Genomic DNA, 26169 nt, shown 5'->3' on the forward strand with positions numbered 1-26169 from the left:
ACAGCTGTGGTTGCTAAAGAAACACAGAAAAGGCATGAAGTTCTTCGGAATTGGGAGCGCTAAAGGAGACACGAGCAAAACAGGTGAGTATGTTTTCAACTCTTTGTGATTGAACATTTAATTTAAGGTTAACAGAACAGCTGTAATTCATGTGCCAACTTTATTCTGAGACGGCTACAAATAAGGAAGAGCTGGTTAGGTTATACCTTTAATTTCATATATTTTATTGCCATGTTATGTTATCTAGAATATTAGGCAGTGTGTTTGTTTAAAGGCAGGAAATTACCCAGCATCACCACTGGGACATTATTCCCTCCACCAGCCTCCATGCTCACTTATACAATTACTGTATTGTAATTACAGGGAGAAATTTAAAAAAACAAAAAAACAATTTTTACCTGAAATTCAAGTTCAATTACATTTTTAAAACATAATAGAAAACATAACCTATGTAAACCTTTTGTTTATCAATGACTTAGCCTGCCGAGGGCTCTGCAAAGACCACGTCACCTTTGATGTTCAGTCAAAAATTAGCAGCCATAAGGAAGTTTCTAATCCTGCACTGGGACATCACAGAGGAGTTGGCAAACTGTAGGCACGATTCACAACATTTAAGATTCTGATGTTGAAGGAAGCACAGTTTTCATACGCTTTCCCTGCTGATGTCAGAATAATGTGCATTGCAATCGTCATAGTCTCCTTATAGTCTGTAAGAGATTAAAGCATTAATGACCTTCTAGTTCTGCACAATATGGGTTAAGCCATCACAAAGGGGCATAGCAGCACTGCACCACTTGAGTGAAGTCAAAGAGAATAGAGTACATGTTAATAGTGTCAGCAATCAGATCACTGATTGTGACGTTAAAATATTTGAGTAAAATTATTTTTCCTCCACCAAAGACTTTTTTGTGTATTATCACATCGTTTCTGATAAACAAGGATGTATGTTTAATGTATGATTTTAGGTCTTTACAGACCCAACCTTCTCTTGTGTGATCACCATCATTTCCACTACTGCCCTCTACTGGCTTCTAACAGAAATGTCCAGGTCTCTAGCTAGAGTCTAATTAGATATTGTTCATTTACAGTTAACATGGCATCAGTGACACCTGTTAACTGAAAGAGAATCAACAAAACAACAGAATGGCCTCCGAAGTCAACAGCCTACAAAACCTTTTGTTGTTGTTGTTGTTTTTGGCATGTCCAAATAACAGTAAAGAGATTAGTGATCGCTTCTGGGAACACTTTAAAGACAAGTGGTACCAGTTTGACTGGAAATAGCTTAGAAAATCAGACCATCACCCGATGACTGATGAATATAAGACCAACGCAACGTTAGGCATGAGTAAAAGAGAATAATTCTCAGAAGATTTTAATATTTTTTTTCACGTTTGTGAACACCTATTGTGTGTTTGAATGAAATATTCTGCTTCGATTTTTCTGGTTCAAGACGTTTCAAAGCCCATAGTCTTTGGTGTTTACTTTTCTAACGTCAAACTGATGTTGTAGCTTAAAAAATAAGTTTTTCCTTGACTGGCATAAGAGTTCTCATACAGAACTTGAAGTCAAAAGACTTATATCTTTTGACTTCATGTTTTAGAAGGTCTCAGTTTTAAAATGTGGGTAGAGTGGTCTTCATGGTCCGCTGCGTAACAAAAACATAATTTAACGAAATGACTACGAATTTGGAGACAAGTTTGGCCATGTTGCAGTATCTCTCTCACTCGCTTGTTGTTTAGTGTGAACAAAACAAACTCAAACTCAAACTGGCATTACGCACCCACCCATAGATATCTTGATGCTTCAGAAGAAGTCATGAGGGATGAAACGTTTGTCCCACGTCCAGCTGAACAGAATCAACTTTTTGGGATATAGCCGTAGAACAGAGTAGCTACAGAAATGATAAATCATTTTGGCACTGCCAGCTAGCTACTATCACAAAAACCTTGTGTAATCTGGTTTTCCATTACAATTTTCTCTCTTTCCCCTTTTGGGCGGCTAATTATATTTTGATTAAAGTCCTCGTTATCTGTTAGTGCAGTTACCGAACATGTGTTTCTCTCTGTAAACATAACAGTGCATCACATTCAGTTACTATTTCGATGCTAATAATCAACAATTACATGAGTAAAAATAATACTTTCATTATGGGTTTTTATGAGGGCTCCTGTCCTTTTTGTTGCTGCCTATTCTACTCCTTTTTCTTCTCACTAGATGGGAAATTCACCATTACCTTCTTTTTAATTAAACTATTTTCTTGGGAATGGGTTGATTTTGTTTGATAATTTGGCCTCGCAGACTCCAGCATTTGACGGCATCCTTTAGTTATCTTAGTTTAGTTTCTTCATCTTCATCTTGTGCAGCCATAGGCAGGTCTTAACATGACACCAGTAATTTAGTTTCATTTTTCCCTATCACTTGAAAGGATCTGAACGTGATAAGATCACTGTATGCGCTATCATGCAAGAATGACTTCTGAATAAATAAACTGGAAATGTGCTTTGCCAGCTTACCTATCCTAAATTTGCAGGTAGAGGCGGTTAGACTGAACAGGGTAAAACATGCAAAAGAATGACATAGAATCTGTGTTTACCACAAATTTCAGATTAACTCATTAGCAAAGGTGTGAAAGTACAGATGCCCCTTTCTATAGAAATTCCCATATCCTGACTGCTGAGTTTATAACCTCTGGCCTCCTTAAGGAAACAAAGTAACCCTTCTCACGTGGCCAGCCTGGATAAGGAGTTTTTGCTCACTGACAGGCTCACACTCTGATAAAAAGCTTTAGTTTATAATTGCAGTTATCCTCCTAATTGCAATATTCTAATGGCAATTTAGGCCTTAACATTGACACTGGCTTACAATAATGCAAGTGTTAACTTCACCTATACACCTAGAAATACTGTATATAAGTAATCTATAATGGGGAAATTATGGCCAGTGAGGGGAATCCTTCAACATCCAGAACAGATGAGACATTCAAGTGCATCTTTGCTGATTTCACCACTGATGTATAACGGTGGTGAAAAGGATGCATGGGAGAGGTTTGCCTCTAAACAGGTTTTTATGGTGTGAAAGTAACCTAACCATGTACTCTTCTGGTTATCTTGTAGTTGCAGGTTGTGTGGTTTGTTCATCACATTTGTTTTTGTTTTTTTGTTTGTTTTTTTCTTAACAAATGAAAAAAATAAATCACAGGCAGGCCGCAAGCCAGTGCGTGCAGTGGGGAGTGTTGGAGAACAGAGCTGTGGCCTGTAAAGAGTGCTCAGTAGGAGTCGGGCTGAGAGAGGAACAAATAAGCTTTATTATTGGAAAACAAAGAAGAAAAAAGTAGAAAACTGGTTAGTCTAAGAACTGTCTTAGAATTATTACCACAACTCATCAGTGGGCTTTTTTGCAAGAAGACTGTTTCCTTAAAATAAACTAGATTGTTTGAGCTGATGACATTCAGGAGCGCTGGCTTTGTTAGAGAGTATGTATCTTACCGAGACAGGGCAATAACAACAACTTCTGCCCTTTTGAGAGTCCCTTGTATATTGGGTTTCTCCCTAAAGACTTTATGCACATCAAATTCTATAACTGGTTTGTTAAGCAGTGGAAGTGAAAACAAGCATGTGATCATAATTCATTTAACTTTCAGTTCCAAGGAAAGTCATGTTTAAAAGGCCTTGGGGGGGAAATAATCACAGTCACATAAAGCCAGTTTTTATTTTCAGTGATGCAGAACACTTTTTATTTTACGTTTATTTTATTTGTTTTGGGTGTTTTTTGTTTTTTTAGGGTCTCACGTGTTTCTAGTTAATAGATATAGAGAAATATTTTACAACAAAAAAATGTTTTTATTAAGATTCAAGTTTATCATAACAAATGCATCATTACATCCATGATCAAAAGAAAGTACTCCAGAACACCCCGGAGTTATAGATGCCAGTGGTAGTGAAGATGAGGCTAGGATGTGGCTCTGAGTGACTCCAGTGAGGTGGAGATGGGAAAGAGGTGGGTTCCACAAGGGAATGTCTGAAGGGGAGATTGATGGAAGAGCACTGACATTTAAACCATGCAGAGTGGAGGCTGACTGGCTCCAAGAAGGCAGGCATGACGCTGATTGGACTCAGATGTCTGTGCAGGTTCTGCTTAGGTTTGCAAAGTCGCATCTGATCAAACCACAAGACTTCAGTAACAATGTCCTTTGTTGAGAAGAGACCAAAGTGTAGATGTTTGGCCACAGTGGTGATTATTTCGGCTTGTTTTGCCACTATAACACCTGGAAACTAGAGTCAAGCTTTTTTCACTGCTGCTCCATTTTGGCTTACGTATGTAATATCTTTCATGCTTTTCTTTGTCTGTGGTTGTATTATAATAGGAGGAACTGAGGAGCCTGAGGAATTTCCAATATTTATTGCACAGTTTTATCTGGCTGCCTATGCATGCCTCCTCCTGTTATTCAAAGCAGCCTTTAATTTAATGTTGAAAAACTTCAACTTCTGCAAAATGGAACGGGAAAGTTTTAAAAAGAAGCACATGCCCACATGCTCGTCTCAAGTGAGATTTCAAAGAAGCTCCATAAGTCAGCCTCTCCTATAATATACAGACTTGGGCAAAATTGTTGGTACCCTTCGGTCAATGAAAGAAAAACTCACAATGGTCACAGAAATAACTTTAATCTTACAAAACCAATAATAAATCTTAACCAATGAAAGTCAGACATTGCTTTTCAACCATGCTTTGACTGAATTAAAAATGAATGCATGAAACAGGCCTGGACAAAAATGATGGTACCCCTAGAAAAGAAAGAAAATAATGTGGCCAAAGGGACATGTTAATCCAGAGTCTCTCTTTTGAAATCCTTTATCTTATCTTAAGCCAACCTCCCTGGACGTGGCTGCAGGAGGAAATTGATGACAGATCAAAGATAAGATAAGATAAGATAAGATAAGATAAGATAAGATAACCTTTATTAGTCCCACACGTGGGAAATTTGTTTTGTCACAGCAGGAAGTGGACAGTGCAAAAGTTATGACGCAAAAATTAGAATACAATAAGAATAAATACAGTACACAGCTGTACAGAATAGAATAAAATAATATACTATATACATGTAACCCATGGTTATTTTATTGCCAATTGTATTCTGTTTTTATTCTAATTTGAAGTGTTACTGTTTTGTTAAATGCTGAGTTTTCCCCATGTACCGTGAATGCACCATAGCGCGTGCGTGGTGACTTTCTTTCACTGCATCCGCCTGCACGGAGCTAGATGCGCAAAGCTGTGTGGATATTCAGTCCTGTAACGTGTTGCGCTACGGAATTAATGTTTTCTATGAAGAATATCCTGGCTGGTTTTTTTTTATGTAGTAGAAATCTGCTGCAAGGACCGAGCGGTGCCATCTAAGGACTGGATGCCACTGGAGGTGCCTAGAAAGGACGTTCTCAATCTGAAGGCCACCTGTTTCCTTGGAGGGTGGTAGGATACAACGATTTGCAATTTTTTTTGGATTAACGTTTTTTTCTGAGATCTCAGGACACTTTATGTTGTTACTTTTTTCTTTTTTTTGGGTCAGATCTGATTCCACTTAACATCAAAAAGCAAACCATTGACTAAAGACAATTAACACTTACTAAGAACACTGAATACTAAGTGCACTGAACTGAAATGGACAGCCTACCTGATACATTTATGGACACTTTAAGTGATATGTTGTACATTGTTGACATTTACATGTTTGAAATGATTTAAATGTTTTGTTCATGTCTATGTTTTGGACCATTTAAATGTTGAATACACTCAAATCACTTTTCTCCCTTTAAGTTGTTGTCAGTGTCTCATTCTGAGTGGAGGGATATTCCTTCTTTAAGTTGAGTTACCACTGCCAGTCTCCTTACGATCCTAACTGAACCCAACAAGAGTAGATTCCCAAATATAGTTTTTTCCTTGACTTTGTATGACAGATTACTGTGGATTTGACTGATTTTGGACTACTCAGTTAAAAAGGGTGACAACTAGTGGCGAACCAGCCAGGAGATTGGCATAGTGGTTTTACCTCCAACTCATATGACACACTGAGTGATACTTTTATTTTCGAAAATGGCACTTGACCTTTGTGAACGCTTTAGAGTTGATAGCCAGAAAACCCTGCTTATTACAGGTATTGAAAGACATCGTAGTGAACATGATATAACTAATGTTTTTGAAGTCAATGGTAAGATCTCTAACATTGTCAGGGTCCCTGATGAGCCACATCAGCCCGAAGGCAGAACACTTATAGTGTATGAGTCTGAACAGGCTATCTTAAAGATAGACCCTTCCACCTTAGGGGAAGTTGTCAGCCCTGTAGACCCTACAGTGAAATGGGTTTCCAAAACCATCAGAGATATCACCCAAGAAGAAATGGGCAAGGAAGTGGCCCGTAGATACCTGAAGGAACTTGAGTTTATGGGGGGCAGTGGGAGGGCAGGCTTCCTCAGTATTTTCCAAGGCGAGTTGCAGGCCAGCCCTACCCCCCAGACTGAGACACAGTCACCTGTTGACCATAACGTTAATACGACAGCTGACATCATTCCCAATACTGATTCAAGTGAACCCGTAGAACCCACAAGTGCTTTCAGCCCACATACTGACACTTTTGCTGGTCCAGTACATGTAGACGAGAGCATCTACAACCCTTCGCATATTCAGAAAGTAGTGGTTGAACATGTTATTCGTAATGAGCCAAGTCACGCACCCCTTGCTCATGCTAAGATACGTACCTTCTCAGGCCGACTTCCACGGCCCAACGGTGACGTCGACTATGAGACATGGCGTACCCAAGTCGATCTTCTACTCAGTGACCCTTTTCTGACTGATGCCCTCAAAGTGAGGAAGATACTTGAGAGCTTACTTAGCCCTGCATCTGAAATTGTAAAGCCTCTGGGGGTCACTGCGACACCAAGCACTTATGTCACTCAGCTTGATTCAGCCTTTGGAGTTGTTGAGGACGGTGAAGAGCTTTACACTGCCTTTCTTGGCTCGAATCAAAACAGCGGAGAAAACCCATCTGCCTTCTTGAACCGTCTTCACAGCCTTCTCACACGAGTCATTTCTAGAGGGGGAGCCCCTCCTACAAATGTAAATGAACTGCTTCTTAAGCAATTCATTAGAGGTTGCTGGGACCAAAGCTTGATAGTAAGTCTCCAGCTTGAAGCAAAAAAGAGCTTTCCACCCTCATTTTCGGAGCTTCTCCTCATGTTAAGGACTGAGGAAGAGCGTCGTTTCGCCAAGTTGGACCGCATGAAGAAACATTTGGGTGCAACAAAAGCTGCTGCACATGCACACTCAGTTTTTAGTATGCCCACCTTTGGCCAAGCGCCACTTGCGACTCCTACTCCAACCGACAGTGAAGCTGTGAAACTCGAACAAAAAGTCAATGAGCTCGCAAAGCAAGTTGAACAGTTAACTTTAACTCAAAGGCCAAGGAGCACCACCCCAAGTACTGAACCTCTTGTAAGCACTAAATCCAAATCTGTGAACCCAAAACTGAATGAAACTGCCAAGCTTGAAAGTCAAATAGCCGAGTTGACCAAACAAGTCCAAATGCTTGTCCAAAGCCAAAGACATTTAACCAAACCTGAGAAATATGAGCCCAAAAATTCTCTAGCTGTCAACACCAGAAACTCACAGGCATTTGCTAAAGTTCCTGGCACACCTAGGGCATGGTTTTGCTTTAAGTGTGGGGAAGACAATCATATTGCAGTAAGCTGCACAAATGACGCTAATCCCACACTTGTCCGAGAAAAGCATGCAGAGTTGAGAAAGAAACAGGCTGATTTTGCTGCACGACAGGCCACAGCCCCGTTTGCTTTAAACTAGTGGCAGCTCCTGTCGTGGGACACCCAGGAGCTGAAACCCTTGATTTCCCCAGTCCCGAGACATTAGCTTGTGGTCCTGAAGTGCAAATCACAGAACCCATTCATCCCATAGGCAGCCTAGATCCTAACTTCCTCTTCCCTCAAGGCCTCATAGGCCCACGCTGTGCAGCCTCAGTACTTGTTGACGGGGTACCCTGTGAATCCATAATGGACTCAGGCTCACAGGTTACGACCATTTCTGAGTCTTTTCACAAGATGCACCTTTCCCACCTTCCCATCCAGCCAATACATGCTCTTCTTGAAATTGAAGGAGCAGGAGGGCAAAACGTGCCATACTTGGGATATGTTCAGACTTGCATTACATTTCCCGAAAATATTGCAGGCAAAGAACAACAATTAGCTGTTTTGGCCCTTGTTGTTCCTGAGTGTCACTTTAACAGTAGAATTCCGCTGTTGATAGGGACAAATGTGCTTTTACGGGTTTATGGACAGTTAGTACATCAAGATGGTCCCAAGTTCATTCGTAAGCTACACTCTAAGCAGTTTGCAACGATCCTTCAACATGTTGCCCAAGTACAAAGAAATGATACTCATTCCTGCCCTGTCATGTTGCATAGCAAAGGGGCAGTGACAATCCCTGCAAGACACAAACAATGCCTAATGGGAAATGTGAGGTTAAGAAAGAACAACCGGAACACAAGTTTTGTCCTTGAGCCGCATGAGCAATACAAGTTACCAGGTGGATTGCTTCTTGAATCGGCTTTAGTAGACATTCCTTTTAATTCCAGCAGTAAAGTGCCTGTCATTGTACACAATGTTAGTGAACATGCTGTTACGTTGCAGTCAAATAGCATTGTCGCTCAAGCTTGTGCAGCCCAACACGTTTCCCCACTAGCATCAAGTCAAACTCGGAATCCTCCAAGTCAAAATGAACCAGACAGTGACAACCTCACATTCAACCTTGATGATTCTCCCATCCCAGAGCAATGGAAAGAGCGAATTCTGGGAAAACTGAGATCCATCCCTGAAGTTTTTGCTCTCGATGACATGTCCCATGGCCACACCACAGCTGTGAAGCACCAAATCAAATTGAACAATGAAACGCCTTTCAAAGAGCGGCCAAGGCCCATACACCCAAGTGACAGAGAAGCTGCCAAACAACATCTAAGAGAATTACTGGATGCAGGCATCATTCGAGAGTCACAAAGTCCTTTCGCCTCACCAATTGTATTGGTAAGGAAAAAGAATGGCTCGATAAGGCTATGCATAGATTACCGTAGACTAAATCTAAGAACTATTCGAGATGCATATGCCCTGCCAAATATTGAGGAGACATTCACAGCTCTGAGTGGAGCTAAATGGTTTTCGGTCATGGACCTTAAGTCCGGTTACTATCAGGTGGAGGTAGCCGAGGAGGACAAGCCTAAGACAGCTTTTGTGTGTCCTCTTGGCTTCTATGAATTTAATAGGATGCCACAGGGTGTTACAAATGCCCCAAGCACCTTCCAACGCCTGATGGAGAAGTGTGTGAGTGATCTCCACCTCACCGAAGTGCTTGTCTTTTTAGACGACCTGATTGTGTTCTCAGACACATTGGAAGAGCACGAATCCAGGCTAATGAAAGTTCTTAGTCGCTTGAGAGACTACGGTCTTAAATTATCCCCAGAAAAATGCCACTTCTTCAAAACATCTGTGAAGTATTTAGGGCATGTTGTGGATGCTCACGGAGTCCACACCGATCCTGAAAAGATCTCTGCTCTGAAATGTTGGCCGCGCCCATCCAATTTCAAAGAGCTTAAATGTTTTTTAGGCTTCGCTGGATACTATAGACGTTTCGTTGAAGGGTACTCCAAGATAGCCAAACCGTTGAATCGTCTCACTGCCGGCTACCGGCCACCGAAGAAGAGAGGCAAGATTTACAAGAGAGAACCACCCAGACTTTCTTACAGTCCCACTCAGCCTCTCGGGGAACAATGGACTCATGAGTGTGAAACCTCCTTCCGAACAATAATCGAAAAGCTGACTTCTGCACCAATTCTTGCTTTTGCCAACCCTCAACTCCCCTATGTATTGCACACGGATGCTTGTCGGGATGGGTTGGGAGCTGCGCTCTATCAGGAGCAAGAGGGGAGGCTGAGAGCAGTTGCTTACGCTAGCAGGGGGCTTTCTAAGAGTGAACAGAACTATCCCACACACAAACTTGAATTCTTAGCCCTCAAGTGGGCTGTGTGTGAAAAGTTCAATGACTACCTTTACGGTTCTAGCTTCACAGTCCTGACCGACAATAACCCGCTAACTTATGTTTTGACAACTGCAAAATTAGATGCGGCAGGACACAGGTGGCTGGCTGCCTTGTCTACTTACAATTTCAATATTAAGTACAGGGCAGGTCAAGCAAACAAAGATGCTGATGGGTTGTCACGGCGGCCCCAAGAGCCTCCTCATGAAGATGAGGCATTTGTCAAAGAAAAAGCTCGCATTGATGATATGAAAGAACGTCTCATTAACATGCAAAACAATCTTGACCATGAAACGTTTTCTGCCTTGTGTCAGCGTCACTCAGTGTCATGCCATTCAGAAACCCTCTCAGTTGTCGAGAGTCTTGCTATTGACCCCAGCTCAGTCACTGAGGCTTATGGAGAAGACATCTTACCCTCAATGACAGATGCTGATTGGTGCGCTGCACAAAAGGATGATCCTTCTCTCGCTCGTGTTATAGCCCTGTTGAGAAGAGGCTTGAAACCCAGCCCCAAAGAAGCAAATCTTGAATCGTCAGATGTTAAACTCCTTCTGAAACAATGGAACAAACTCAAGCTCAGTAATGGCGTGCTTTACAGGAAATTCAATGACAGAGATTCCCTTGTGTACCAGTTAGTACTGCCCCAAAAGTACCGCGACAGAGCCCTGAAAGGTGTACATGACGAGGTTGGTCACCTCGGGGTTGAGCGTGCCTTACATCTCGCTCGGGCAAGGTTCTACTGGCCACGAATGGCTCAGTCTATTGAAGAGAAGTGTAAGAAATGCTCACGTTGTCTCATGAGGAAGGCCCTTCCCCAAAAGGCTGCTCTACTACAGAATATCCAGGCAACTTACCCTCTTGAGCTAGTGTGCATTGATTACTTGTGTATTGAGCCCGATAGTCGAGACACCAGAAATGTGTTAGTATTGACGGACCATTTCACAAAATTTGCAGTTGCGGTCCCGACAAAAGATCAAAAGGCTAAGACAATAGCCAGGGCTCTTTGGGATCACCTTATCATCCCCTATGGCATCCCTAGCCGTCTGCTTAGTGACCAAGGCAGAGATTTTGAATCTAAGCTTGTGAAAGAGCTCTGCACATTGATTGGGACAAGCAAAATTCGCACAACGCCCTATCATCCACGAGGAAACCCGGTGGAAAGGTACAATAGGACTCTCTTAGACATGTTAGGCACACTGGAGGACAAAGACAAGTATCATTGGAGAGACTTTGTTAGGCCATTAACACATGCCTACAACTGTACACGAAATGACACAACAGGGTACTGCCCATACGAACTTATGTTCGGCAGACAGCCGAGGTTGCCTATTGATCTTGTCCTTGGTACTCACCCGGGCAAAACCAGTCCAAAGTCTTACTCTGACTATGTTAAAGGTCTTCGCCAAAACCTCCAAGAGAGTTACACCCTTGCCAGCGAACACTCACAAAAGATGGGTGAGAAGAATAAAATGAGGTTTGATAAAAAGATCAAAGCTGCAGAACTGTTTCCAGGTGACAGAGTTTTAGTAAGGAACGTGAATGTTAGAGGGAAGCACAAACTTGCTAACCGTTGGGAACAAAATATTCACATTGTTGTCAAACGGGTCAAAGACAGCCCAGTGTATGTTGTCAGACTGGAAAACGGAGACGGCCCCCAGCGTACATTGCACAGGGATTTGCTTCTCCCTTGCGGGTTCTTACCTGTTGAAGATCAGGTTGGATCGGACTCTCAAAATGGGAATCAAAGGAAAATGAGGACCAGGAGTAAACCAAACTGCACAAAAGGCAACGACAAGGATAATGGAGGAGAGTACAGTGATGAGATGAGTGATGAAGAGGAATTATGTTTTGGCATATGGAATCCACAAATCATCACAAAAGCCCCTTACATTCAAATTGAGTCAGCTCATCCTAAAGCCCAACAGCAATTGGACAGTCATCCCCCTGTATCATCCCCTGACACTGCTGTACCGGAAACGTCCTTACCTGATATTGGAAAACCTACCTTGACACAACCTGAAGTCTCTAACACAAGTCATGTGGACTATGTTCCTTCCGATGCGAGGTCTTCAGACCATGTTGTGATTGACATTCCCGAACCCAACTTGACACCTACCATGACTGATGCAGATCTCACTCCACCAGAGCCTGCAGTCATTAATGATGATGCTGTTAGTACTGATGCTGGTGCTACAGAACCAGTGAGGTTGAGGCGCTCTGACAGAGAAAGACGCCCACCTCAGAAATTCACTTATGATGAGTTAGGAGAGCCACTGACCTTGGCTATTAGCTCCTTTTTCCAAACCTTAGGCGTTGCATTCTCCAAAACTGTCATGTCACCTTTACCAGGCCCCAGTTGGTCTATGATGCATGAAGGGACTCATGCCGTTTAGAGGGGGAGAGTGTAACCCATGGTTATTTTATTGCCAATTGTATTCTGTTTTTATTCTAATTTGAAGTGTTACTGTTTTGTTAAATGCTGAGTTTTCCCCATGTACCGTGAATGCACCATAGCGCGTGCGTGGTGACTTTCTTTCACTGCATCCGCCTGCACGGAGCTAGATGCGCAAAGCTGTGTGGATATTCAGTCCTGTAACGTGTTGCGCTACGGAATTAATGTTTTCTATGAAGAATATCCTGGCTGGTTTTTTTTATGTAGTAGAAATCTGCTGCAAGGACCGAGCGGTGCCATCTAAGGACTGGATGCCACTGGAGGTGCCTAGAAAGGACGTTCTCAATCTGAAGGCCACCTGTTTCCTTGGAGGGTGGTAGGATACAACGATTTGCAATTTTTTTTGGATTAACGTTTTTTTATGAGATCTCAGGACACTTTATGTTGTTACTTTTTTCTTTTTTTTGGGTCAGATCTGATTCCACTTAACATCAAAAAGCAAACCAGTGACTAAAGACAATTAACACTTACTAAGAACACTGAATACTAAGTGCACTGAACTGAAATGGACAGCCTACCTGATACATTTATGGACACTTTAAGTGATATGTTGTACATTGTTGACATTTACATGTTTGAAATGATTTAAATGTTTTGTTCATGTCTATGTTTTGGACCATTTAAATGTTGAATACACTCAAATCACTTTTCTCCCTTTAAGTTGTTGTCAGTGTCTCATTCTGAGTGGAGGGATATTCCTTCTTTAAGTTGAGTTACCACTGCCAGTCTCCTTACGATCCTAACTGAACCCAACAAGAGTAGATTCCCAAATATAGTTTTTTCCTTGACTTTGTATGACAGATTACTGTGGATTTGACTGATTTTGGACTACTCAGTTAAAAAGGGTGACATACAGTAGAATAAAATAGAATAAAAATATACAATAAGATAAAAATAGAATACGAATGCTATATACAACTGAGTAAAAATACAACGATGCCAGAAAAGATTATTGCACTTAGTGTTATTGCACATGTGTGGATGTGTGTGTTTGTTCAGTTAAAGTCTTTGTTGTGGAGTCTGACAGCAGTGGGGAGGAAAGACCTGCGAAATCTCTCCGTCCCACACCGTGGGTGCCGCAGTCTCCCACTGAAGGAGCTGCTCAGTGCTGTCACAGTCTGCTGCATGGGGTGGGAGACGTTGTCCAACAGGGATGACAGCTTAGCCGCCATTCTCCTGTCACTCAAGATGCAGGGGACTCAAACGCAGGACTCCTGAATCAACTGAACACAAGGATTTATTTACAGAGTTCACCAGGTGTATATACAGAGAGTGCCGGGCAGTGCTATATACAACAATGTGAGGGACGGGACTCCAGGGAAATCCAAGGGGGGGAATCACTCGCTCTCCAACTCTCCACATACATGACTGCAGTTCCTTTCTTCACACTTGACACACAGATTCACATGGGAAAGGTTATCCAGGGGGTCTGTAGATGAGGAAACAGGAATGAGTACGATATTCACAAAAGACACTTGACTTATCTTGAGCTGTAGCTTGACTCTCACTGACGTGTGGTAGACAACAATCCAGCGAAGACCAGCAGTCACCTCCTGGCTGAAATGCCATTCACCTTGATGGGCATCAGGTGCGTTCTTTTCCGTGGGCCGAGGGCCGAGGGCGTGAACCCACAATGAGTTCTGCCCCAGCGACAGAGAGGAGGTGAGAGAGAGCGCAAGAGAGAGAAAAGAAAAAAAATAAGGCCGACCAGCGCCTTGCCGATCCCCCAGGTCGTGACAGGTGCTGCTTTGCTGCATCTGGCACAGGTTGTCTTGAATCTGTGCGGGGTACAATGAAATCTCAAGACTATCAAGGGATTCTAGAGAAAAATGTGCTGGTCAGTATCAGAAAGCTTGGTCTCAGTCGCAGATCATGGGTCTTACAACAGGACAATGACACAAAACACAGCTAAAAACACCCAAGAATGGCTAAGAGGAAAACATAAGACTATTTTAAAGTGGCCTTCTATGAACCCTGACCTCAATCCTATTGAGCATCTTTGGAAGGAGCTGAAACATGCAGTCTGGAAAAGGCGCCCTTCAAACCGGAAACAACTGGATCAGTTTGCTCATGAGGAGTGGACCAAAATACCTGCTGAGAGGTGACAGTTACAGGAATCGTTTGATTGCAGTGTTTGCCTCAAAAGGTTGTGCAACAAAATATTAAGTTGTGGGTACCATCATTTTTGTCCAGGCCTGTTTCATGCATTTATTTTTTAAATAATTCAGTTGAAGCTTGGTTGAAAAGCAATGTCTGACTTTCATTGGTTAAGATTTATAGAACTTTTATTTATTATTACTTTTGTCAGATTAAAGTTATTGCTGTGACCATTGTGAGTTTTTCTTTCATTGACCGAAGGGTAGCAACATTTTTGTCCACGTCTGTAAATATTTAAATATATCATATAGTAAATCTTTGTTAAACAAGTAACATCAGGATCTTTACTGCACATGTACATCAGCAAAAATATCTTGGCGTGCAGTTTAATTGGTGAAGTCAGTTATTTTGTTAGTGAATTTTTTTTCTTGTTCTACAGTAGTCAAACACTTTAGAGGCAAAAAGATTTAACTGTCAGCCATAAAATCTTTGTGTAGTTACAAGTTCTAACATGCACAAATGCTCGAAGAAACCAAAAATAAAGTGGATGCCAACTACCATGGCAGCCCTGTAAGTTTAAACAAACTTACTCAAGGTTGTTCAAACATCTAAAATATAATGTTTATTTAGCAGACAACATACAACAACAGAGTTACATATTTGCGCTGAAGTCAAGCAAACCTTTGGGTTATTTTAAATAAAAACCAGGAAGCTGTATACAGGGCATCACACCTGTACATTAAGAATTAACATGACTTGTGTGTAAACACCTATAAAACTAACCCTGCAGGTTCCAGAGTAATTCCAAGGAAAGTGGTGGAGTTTGAGTGAAATTTGCATTGTAAGATAAGGAGGTGCCACAACCTGTCCTGTCTGATTTAGGGGATTGTGGGCATTATATAAGACTGAAGCCTGTCCACTCTTACCTGCAGACCTGCTCCATATCTACTAAACAACACGCTTCCTCTTTCGTGACTCGTTCAGGTAAGATGTTTGTTTAACAATTTTAGGACTAATGACTAAAATCAGTTATTATAGTTTTTCTTTTTCTGTTTATTTTTAGTGTTAGGTTTTGTTTTGTTTTTATTAGTTTCATAGTCTCATTAAATATTATTACTATATGGGCATTTCATTGATATTTTATTGTAAATTGCAGTTCTTTTTCTTTTAAAAGAGAAAAAAAACCCAAGCAATGTTTTTAATATTTATATATTATTTCACCTATTTTTTTTCTCACCTAGATTTAGTTAGGCGACCCACCTTTATCATTATGGGTCACCTATACCTATTAGAACAGGTGCTGCACTTGTGCTGTTGCAGACTGTTACCTTGCAAAAAACGGCTCATAAAACTGAGTTAAATCTTAGGTAATTTCCTCTAAATGTCTACCACTTTAATCTCAGTATGTATATTGTTTTTAGTTAATTCTATTAATATTATTAGTAGTAGCAGCTATAGTCAATATAAACATTAAGCATGAGCTGAGCTGCTTCCTAAAAAGCAAATGGGCATACAGTGCTTAACAAATTTATTAGACCATCTATCATAACAAGAATGAAAATGTGTTTTTAGAAATTACTTAGAATTATATTGTTATCTATTAGGCAAATTAAAATAAAATTACAGTTGTATGAAATATGAAAATTAATGGATAACAACAGCTTTAAAAATACTATTTTGATTAAAGAGGCTACACATACAGTTGGTTACAGAAACATAAAACATGATTTTGGTATTTACTAATACTGTTAATTGAGAGCAGCTGTGGTATAAACATTACACTGGGTGGTGGTCTAATGAATTTGTAATTTGTATGTACTTGTTTTGTGCAGACAGAGATTTTCATACATAAAGAAGCATGCCTACAAATAACCTTTTCTGAAGTACTGAATTTAAACACAAGCAAAGAAGAATAAAATTGTCTTATATGACAATTAAATATATGAAATGACAGAGTATGTCATGTTTTTTTGGCATTGACTTTTTACATCAATTCTTACATCAACCAAGCTTTATTTTTAATATCTAAAGTTATGTTACCAAAAAAATATTTAATGTAATTTACTGGTTGTAAACTAGAGGTGGAGTAGACTGATAATCACCCTAGAGGTTTGAGGAGCGTACTGATCATTTTAAGAAGAATTTAATTTTACTGTTAGGATTTGAGCTGACATTGTTTCTTTGTAGCATATCATTTATTATACTAATCTATCAAATTTACATGCCAACTTCTTGAAAACAGACACAAACACTGCAGCAATGCCTCTTCCTGGTGCATGCCTGAACATTATGGAGGCTCGTCACAAGCAGAAGGGATATGGGAGCATCTGCAACCCTGAAAGGTTCTGTAACCAAGACTTCAAGAACCTGAAGCAGTACTGTCTAATCAAAGGAGTAAGGTACCTCGATGACATGTTCCCCCCTGATGGAAAGTCTATTGGCCAGGGGATACTGAAGCCCTCCGACCTGGCCCACGTGAAGTGGCTAAGACCTGCGGTGAGTATTTAAAGATATTTAAATTGCACATTAGATGCTCTATCACATCTAAATGTTTAATCAGCCGGGGACTGATTCCCCCTTTTTCACTGCAAGTGATTCAGTTTAAATTTTCTGCTAATGACATTTTTCTGCAGTCAGATTGTAAAAGTGTTTGAATGAGCTGTTCTTCAATTCACACAGTCCCAGTACACAGCTAACAATAATGCTTAACATTTCAAAAATAAAAGTGGTTGCCCTAGACTGCTAGACATGAGCTAATAATTCATTTTAGAATTTTAGAAAACAAAATACAATATCTTTTCCACCTTTGCCCCACTGCATTTGAGATTGTGAAAATGTAGCTCTTCTTATGAACCAAGAAGTGAGATTTTCACTGTAACAGTGCCCTCTAGTGGATGTGACAATAATTAAATTAATCCTGATATTTAAGCCTGTGAAGTAGAGTTTCATATTTCAAACTTGGCCCCAAACCTCTTAAATTTGGGAATGGTCGGATACATTAAGTGGAAATGAGTGAAGCAATCCTTATATTTGAAAACTGACTCCCTGTTTTACAGCAAATTGCTCCTGATGCTGAATTTGTGGTTGATGGCGTCTCCAGATTTGACTTTGGTCAAGGTGTACTTGGTAGGGTCATTTCTTCACTCCTAATATTTACACTCTTGTATCTGCCTACAGTCCTGATTGTTCTTTTTTTGTTGTTGTTAAACAGGAAACTGCTGGTTTCTTGCATCAATCGGCGCACTGACTTTCCAGAATCACATTTTTGAACAAGTTGTTCCGCTCGACCAAAAAATCAAAGAGAACTACTGTGGCATTTTTCACTTCAGGGTAAACATCATTAAACTATCAGAATAAGACAAGTAATTATTATCTTTAACTGTTTTTCTCCACTAAACTAAAACTTAAAAGCTGTTTATTTCAGAGTTTGGATTATTTTGTCTCTAATGATCAAATTTCATGAAACACAACAAGCTCACAAAACAATTGTATCTTTATTTAAGTTCTGGAGATTCGGGCGGTGGGTGGACGTCGTCATTGATGACAAGTTGCCGACGATCAATGGCAGACTAATCTTTGTTCACTCCAAAGATCCAAATGAGTTCTGGCCTGCTCTGCTGGAGAAAGCTTATGCCAAGTATGCAAAGAAACATATGATTTATCCGATATACAGTGAACAAGTTACATGTGGGGGATCTGTGAAAAATATTATCTACCTCTGTCAGGGTTTGTGGTTCCTACACCGACATGACTTCTGGAACTCCTTCAGAGGCTATGATGGATTTCACCGGTGGCGTCCACATGTGCGTCCAGCTGTCGGACGCCAGTTCAGACGTGTGGGGGCTGATATGCAGAGCTGGCAAATCCAACACATTGATGGGCTGTGGTACACCTCAAGGGGTAAGCACAAAAAAACAGAACTCAGAAACAGCCCGAGGTTATTCAGGGAGATTATTCTCCAACTACAAAAAAGGGCTTAGAGGACTTTGATTAGTGTTAGTATAGATTAGAGATGCTGTGAAACTGTTTTGACATTTTAACAAACATTTTATGCATTTTGAGGTGAGTTATAACAAAGTCTGTGTTTTCCACTCAGACTGCACTTCATCATCTACCAATAAAACTGGTATCATATTGCCTAAAAACTATAAAACTAAATCAATGATGTAATGATGAAGTTATATTTATGGCATAATCAACCAATATTGCACAAATACAACCCAAGTTAGCATGCACTTTGGGACTGCTTAAGTGGGAATGCAAATCCTGGAACAAGAAGACTGTTTTGACTTAGTAGACTCTGAAAGTTCAAAATCTATTTTAAGTTTTTTGTGAAGCGGTTGGTTGACTGCCAGAAACATCTTTTATGAAGACAAAGTGTCCCAAAATGTTGAAATTTGCTTTAAGTCAACATAACCAAACTTTGCAGTCACTTTTTTCTAATGATATTATTGTATCAGAAGTCTTTATTTTCATTTTTTATGCTTTTACAATGACCAATGTTCCTTGATTGTAGGAAACATCTGCTAACACAGTTTTGCCAAATGGACTGGTCCAAGGGCACGCCTACACTGTGACAGGGGTTAAAGAGGTAAAGAATTATACTTACACAGTAATCACAGTTAGTATTGGAAGTGAATCTACAGTAATAATACTTCCCTGGTAAGATTACAGCAATAAAAAGAATGCTATCACATAGTATCACAGTATGCAGTGTAGGAAGAATTACAGCAAAAACAAGCGCATGACATATTAGACAAAATGTTTAGGGGAGATTTAAAAACCTTTAAGCATACATTTAAATACAACAATAATATGTCCCAGAAGGTTGATTCTGTTCATCTGGACGTAGCGTTTTCTGGGAGAAACGTTTCGTCACTCATCCAAGTGACTTATTCAGTCTCAGCTGACTGCAGGTTTTCCCAACCTTATAAACAGTACATTTGCACAATGACTGAAAATAGAACCACTGAATGAACAATGGGCTCTGAGATCAGTTCCTTGATCATTAATATGCAAATTCTCATGACCATTGACTAACAACTACTGATCAAAGACCACTGATCAGTGGCAATGAGTACCATCCACAGAGAGTTGGGGAATGGCTGCAATCACGTAAATGGCCTCCTTGACTCCCCCTCAAACCAGTGTTTCCAGCTGATTGTTCGTTCAGTGATGCTCGTTTCAGTCATTGTGCAATGTACTGTTTATAAGGTTGGGGAAACCTGCAGTCAGCTGAAACTGAAGACGTCACTTGGATGAGTGACGAAACGTTTCTTGCATTGAAAACGTTACGTCCAGATGAACAGAATCAATCTTTTGTGATTTACTTACCTGGATGATTGAGCATGCATCGAACCAATAACTGTGATTTTTCTGGTGCCTGCGGCCAGCTTATTAGCCAAGGAAAACTTGTGAAGCTGATCCGTTTGTGGAACCCCTGGGGCAAAGGAGAGTGGGTAGGAGACTGGAGTGATCGGTAAGCAGTAATCAGCTTTGGTATATTTAATTAGAGAATAATTTTCTTCAAAATATGCAACTCTGGATAAAAATTACCAACATAATGTGTCATCTCTTACCTAAAATACTGTCTTTAAGGTCCCCCATGTGGGACATTGTGAGTTCTCAAGACCGCCAAATGTGCCTTTCAGTGGCTGATGATGGAGAGTTTTGGTAAGCAAATTTCGTCAAAAGAAAACTACAACCTCTGGCGGAATTATATTAATACCACCAGAAGTTGTAGTTTTCTCTTTTTTTGCTTTATTTACTCTGTACTATGTCATAAGCTTAGAGTTTTATACTTTGACATCACATCTAAATAAATTAGGAATGAGAATCTACCTGATTTTATTAACAGGATGGCATTTGAAGATTTCTGTAAGTTCTACACAGATCTTGACATCTGTGGCCTGAAACCAGACTTCATAGATGGAAAATCCTCTGCTCAGTGGAAGACCTCTGTGTACGAGGGTCGGTGGGTTGCTGGAACTACTGCTGGAGGCTGCATAAATAACAGAGGTAATTATATAGCATATACTGGAATATAGGTGTTTAAATGTTCAGCAGAACATAATTTTTTAATCTTCAATTCATGTAAATAAAACATATTTTTCCCTCTATGTCCTCCAGACACTTTCTGGACAAATCCACAGTATCGAATTAAGGTCGTAGGTGAAAACTCTGAGTCCAATGGGGAGAAAAACATCCTAGTGTCTCTCATGCAAAAGCCTGACAAGAGGAACAGACGCCTGGTGCAGAACCTCCACATTGGTTTTGCTGTATATTTGGTAAATATTTCTCTTTGTCATATCATTCATACATGCATAACTATGGTGAAAACAAATACCATGTTGAAGTTGACATTTTCAGAGCATGAAAATGTATTTAACTATTGTCAGAACTTGTATCGTAATGTGGAAACAACAATAATAATGTGGTGTTGAAATGCAGAAAATGACAGATCAAAAATTTACTACAACATACAAAAAACCATTTTGTTAGCAAGCCAAGCTTTAATATGCTGTCCAAACATTCATACAGTGGCTGTGCACATGTTGAAATAACTAACTAACGACTAACTGAATTATTGTTTATTCCCAACATGAACAAAATTCATCTGACGTCCTTCAAGGTGTCCGAAGACGTAAGAAACTAATTTAATCTATTTCATGTTTATAATACACATATGGTGATGTGAAAAGGAAAGTACACTGTCTTTCACTATTAAGGTTCTGTGTATCTGTATGCGCTGATACATAAAACCTTCAAGTTGACATGTCTGTACGCACTTCAGAAACTTCTTCAAATGAAATTGGGGAGCTGAAATATCACTTTGAATAATTTCAGTACAAAACGCAAAGTGGGAAGTTTCCAGCAATGTTCTTCAACACCCATCTGCCTGTTGCTCGGAGTGATAAATACATGAATGCCCGTGAGGTGATAGAGTTCCTTATGCTGAAGCCTGGTGAATACCTGATTGTGCCATCCACCTTCAAACCCAACGAGACAGCCTCCTTCATCCTCACCATCCACTCAAGAGAAGAGACTTGTTGCTAGTATGCTCACTGTCGATGTCTGATGATATGACATAAAAAATTTTAAAACAAAATTTGCATTTGACACATTACAGTTGATTTCTATGAAAGTAATGCATATTGGTCTCCCCACAGTGAGAATTCAAATTCAAATGAGCAAAGATATGAGCCAGTTGAAAAGGTTTGTAACAAATCATTTAATTGTGTCCGTGTTATTTTGCTGTTCATGTGTTATTAATGTGAACTGTTGACTCGTCAGGTCACAAAAGTAAAAAACCATCAGGATGAAGAAAACAAGAAAACATTCTTCCGTCAATACTCTGACAAGGTAATTAAAAAAGATCTTTTTGCTAATAATATTAGCCGCATTACTGCAATATTACAAGTTTATATAGCATTATGTGTCTAACGTCTGTGTAATGTATCATGTAGTAAACCAAATCAATTAATGTTTCAGTATGAAGAAGTGGATGCTGAGCAGCTCCAGAGGCTTCTAAATGAAAACATCCTGAAAGGTTTGGCCTTTAAAAAGTCTGTCAAGCTCAATTTAAATTTACTGGGCCACCTACACATGGCTGTTTGGCCATGGGAACCCATTCCATGAAGCTCCTTGTGCACAGTTTTTGTGCTGATGTTATTGCCAGAGGAGGTTTGGAGCCCTGTAAATACTTTTGTTCATATAGCGTAGTTTCCAGGTCTGACCCGTCCAATTTATAAATCAGTATTATTTCCTGTAAGCCTTCATCGGACTCTGGCAAACTCTGGTTTATGAGAATATGACTCTAACTTATTAATACAAAATTAACTGTGGTCCACATTAGTGTAAACATCAGTAATACAGCAGGGTGTGCAAGACCCTAAGTTTCTTAGTCGCCATGGCTACTTCGACATGCAGTCTATGACTCTGAATACTGTGGATGACAATTGTGCTACACTGTCTTTGCTAATTCAACTCTGTTTTATTTAGGAGAAATGAAATCTGGAGGGTTCAGCCTTGATGCCTGTCGCAGCATGGTGGCTCTAATGGATGTATCCTGTTATAATACATGTGATACTGGAAAAAGCAGATTAAGAAACTTTGTAGTTTGCCTTTTTGAGCTGTTGAAAAGTAACTATTGCAGAAGTCTATATGTAAGCAAACCTGAGTGCTTCTCTGTTGATATAACCAGCATTACTCATCTGAAAGACCAGACTAAGATTTGTCCCTTTGCTACCTTAATGTGGGTTTTAAAAGACATCGATCACAGGCAAACTAAACAGTGAGGAATTTGTCCGTCTGTGGAACAAGGTCACCAAGTACAAGGTAAAGGGAAAAAAACAGCCTTAAAACATATATCACTACATCTGCTATAGATGTGAAGATTTTCCCTGATCAGTTTCATGGTTTCAGTCTTCTCTTATCAGGAGACTTTCTTCCTCACCGACGTTTCAAAAACAGGAACGCTGTCACTGAGTGAGCTGAGGAACGCATTTGTAGCTTCAGGTATATGTTTATAGTTATATGTGTGTATATATATGTACATGTGTGTATATGTATGTATATATACATATATGTGTGTGTATTAGTATATATTAGTGCTGTCAGCGTTAATCTCGTTAAAATAATGCTAGCGCCATAACCCAGAGCTTCCCAAAGTGTGTGGCCCACCCCCTAGGGTGGGGCGCAGAGCCATTGCAGGGGGTATGAAAAGAAAAAAAAAAAAAAGGACACTTGGACACTGCTAGCATAATGGACAGGTTTTTGACGGGTGTCCACACAAACGCAAAGCAGGAGATGAAGCATCGCCAAATATGTTTCCAAACCAACTTAATTCTAAGCCAAAGACTAGAAAATACGATGAAGCATATCGTGTGTGTATGTAAGCGTGTAAAACCTGAAGATGGAGACAAAATACTGTTTATCTGCCATTCTGCAATTCATCTCATGTAAACAATAACGTGCGCACAGCGTGACGTGAAAAAAGGCACATACCTTTGACGTTGCCTGACGAACTGTCTATCCCTCGTCCACACGGAGGGATGGAAAAGGAGTCTAAAAAAGGAGTTTTAAAAAAATCTCCATTTTCGGTGATTCCAAACGCCGTTTACGTGCTGACGAAAGGCCCAAACGCATAGAAACAGCTGCGTTTTCAAAAATAGCCGTGTAGGTGTGGACGTAGCGTAAAAGATTTAGTAGTGTATTTTATCACTACCTGTAATTTATTGCAGATTACTTGTATTTGTTTAATTGTTTACTAAATGTTTGAGATGTGAAATAAACTGTTGGTGTTTGAAAACAAAATATGGGCGTGTGTGGCTGGAGGATGTGTTTGTGCATGCGGGGGGCGAACATTTTTCTTGTAAAACAAAGGGGGCCCCAGCAAAAAAAGTTCGGGAACCACTGCCATAACTACATTAACGCGGCAAATCTTCATTAGCAAGATAGCGCGGATTGACCCGTGCGTGCAGCTGGACGGCGCGTTAACATCATTTTAACGAGATTAACGCTGACAGCACTAGTATATGTATGTATGTACATATATCTCAGCAAACTCCTCCTGAAGTCTGACTGTGTGTGTTCTTCAGGAATGAAGGTTTCAGATGACATGCTCAGTCTGATGGCTCTGCGCTATGGCGCCTCCTCTGGACACATGGCACTGGAGTGCTTCATCAGTCTCATGATTCGCTTGGACTGCATGAAGAGTAAGTGAAGCCGAGAAGAAATAACAACAGTAGATGTGTAGATAGCTGAAAATAAATCTCATGCAGTGAGAATGAAAAGTTTTTTCAGTGGAAAACATCTTTCTCGCTTCTAAGATTTGATTAAGGTTCATGATTTGTACAGTTTAAACTCAAAGTTGTGTTCTTCAACAGAAATCTTCAAACAGTTGTCTGATGGAAAATCCATTCATCTCAAGGAGTCAGAGGTAATAAAGTCACTTTAGTGCTGACAGAGCAAACGAATAAATAAATATAAATATTTATACAAAGAAAACGCATCAGTTTAAGTGATACTTAAATGTTAATAAATAATCTGTCTTATTTTCAGTGGATGTACGTTTCCATGTACACTTAAGCCAGCTGAAAGACAGATGCACGTTTCATCTGGAAAACACAAGAAGATATTTCAAAAACTTGTTTTCTGTGAATTAGCTATAACACTTTATTACTTTGAAACAACTAAACACAATAATGTGAAACTATAACAAACACTAACATTTAAAGCTGTAAACCTTATGCCTCTCTGCATATTATGTCAAAGACTGAATAACTGCATTTTTTTGTGACTAGTACTGCAAACTTGTCAATCTGTGTTTTATAATAGAAACATAATACAGATGTTCGTGAATGACATGGGACTATTGTATCAGTCAAAAATGAATGAAGTGGATGGGAAATTAAACTGATAAGATAACTACAAAAACTCGGAAAATGGAAATTCAAAGGAAGAAAATGTCAAATTTAACTAGTACCTTTGTTTTTATATGTAATTTTCTATATCAGCTGCTTTTTAAAATTCCTTTTATATTGGGGAAAGGAAGTACCAAACTTCAGTGGGTCAGTTTCAATAGTGAGAGGTTGCGTTCTCCTCCTTTCAATGAAGCATTGCCTTTGTGATCTTCAGCAATTTTCTTTTTTCCAGCAGCTGGGATTTTTTTTAATCTTATCATTTGTTTTGTGGGTTTTGATATATTTAGCTGCATAATTGCCTGTTAAAGTTACATTTTCTTAATAAAATCATGTGTTATTTTGTAGATTTGCCGTCTTTGATTTTTCTTTGAGAGATCTTCTTTTACCCAGACACTTTTATAGATACTTCCCTTTATTACATTGAATGCTTTAGACATACTAAAAAACGTCTAAAGCATTTAGACATTTGCTTACATAAGGATGTCTATAAATGCAGGTGACACCGAGGCACCCTAGGCAGTAGGTCAATGATCAATTTTTATTAACGTATCACCAGACCTGTGGCCATATGTTCTGAGCACTAGGGTGAAGGGTCGGGCTGAGCTGTCAACTGATCAGTTGTGAGTTGGATTAGGTGGTGGAAGATGATGCTGGACAGACCTAGCAGTATAGTGAGGGTGTGCTGGGAATGCTTAGCAAAGGTCCTGGTCCGCGAGATCTTCAACTCACACCACCGGCAGAGCTGCAACAGCATTCCAAGGGAGATTGGGGGACACTGAGTCCAAATGGACCGTGTTCAGCGCCTCCATTGCTAAAGCCGCTGCGGCTGCAAGGTGATTGGTGCCTGTTGTGGTGGTAACCCCCGAACCAAATGGAGGAAACCCGAGGTGAAGGGAGCCACCAGACTGAAGGAGAAGTCCTATTGGGCTTGGTTAGCCCGTGGGACTTTGGAAGCAGCCAGTAGGTGCCAACAGGCCAAGCAGAATATGGCTTGGGCAGTGCCTGAAGCAAAAATTCGGGTATGAGAGGAGTTTGGAAAGGCCATTGAAAAAGACTTTCAAACTGATGGAAAACTGTTGAGCGACTTGGGAGGGGAAAGCGATACTCTACCTG

General features: G+C 40.1%; 1 protein-coding gene and 1 long non-coding RNA gene across 3 annotated transcripts; one reads left to right on the plus strand and one right to left on the minus strand.

The window, feature by feature from the left end:
* LOC101485450 (calpain-1 catalytic subunit-like) lies at positions 1-25369 on the plus strand. Of its 2 annotated transcripts, XM_004574752.4 has the most exons (23): positions 1-83; positions 15565-15616; positions 16875-17128; positions 17689-17758; positions 17844-17962; positions 18136-18269; positions 18358-18532; positions 19149-19223; positions 20026-20111; positions 20231-20305; positions 20490-20650; positions 20762-20919; positions 21264-21275; positions 21479-21687; positions 21802-21847; positions 21926-21994; positions 22124-22181; positions 22634-22695; positions 22901-22969; positions 23071-23149; positions 24232-24348; positions 24520-24572; positions 24695-25369. In XM_004574752.4, the coding sequence occupies exons 3-23, from the start codon at positions 16892-16894 to the stop codon at positions 24719-24721; spliced, it is 2091 nt and encodes a 696-aa protein (XP_004574809.3). In that variant the 5' UTR covers positions 1-83; positions 15565-15616; positions 16875-16891; the 3' UTR covers positions 24722-25369. The 2 variants fall into 2 exon arrangements, with proteins under 2 accessions (XP_004574809.3, XP_076733593.1); XM_076877478.1 differs by lacking the exon at positions 1-83 and having other exon boundaries at positions 15550-15616.
* On the minus strand, positions 13819-21727 carry LOC143413961 (uncharacterized). Its single transcript, XR_013094523.1, has 6 exons — positions 21605-21727; positions 20474-20633; positions 19967-20072; positions 18349-18524; positions 14048-14313; positions 13819-13964 (listed from the first exon to the last, which is right to left on the minus strand). It is a non-coding gene; the product is annotated as an uncharacterized LOC143413961 (long non-coding RNA).
* Positions 25370-26169: the final 800 nt, after the last annotated feature.

This window comes from Maylandia zebra, linkage group LG19 (assembly GCF_041146795.1).
Source record: "Maylandia zebra isolate NMK-2024a linkage group LG19, Mzebra_GT3a, whole genome shotgun sequence".
Lineage (NCBI taxonomy): Eukaryota > Metazoa > Chordata > Actinopteri > Cichliformes > Cichlidae > Maylandia > Maylandia zebra.

Bases quoted from the DNA above. Each gene is read 5' to 3' on its own strand.
- LOC101485450 (XM_004574752.4), top strand. From the start codon at position 16,892: ATGCCTCTTCCTGGTGCATGCCTGAACATTATGGAGGCTCGTCACAAG. The intron at 20,112-20,230 runs GTAAGCAGTAAT...ACTGTCTTTAAG, and splicing joins GTAGGAGACTGGAGTGATCG to GTCCCCCATGTGGGACATTG. The intron at 24,349-24,519 runs GTAAGTGAAGCC...GTTCTTCAACAG, and splicing joins TCGCTTGGACTGCATGAAGA to AAATCTTCAAACAGTTGTCT.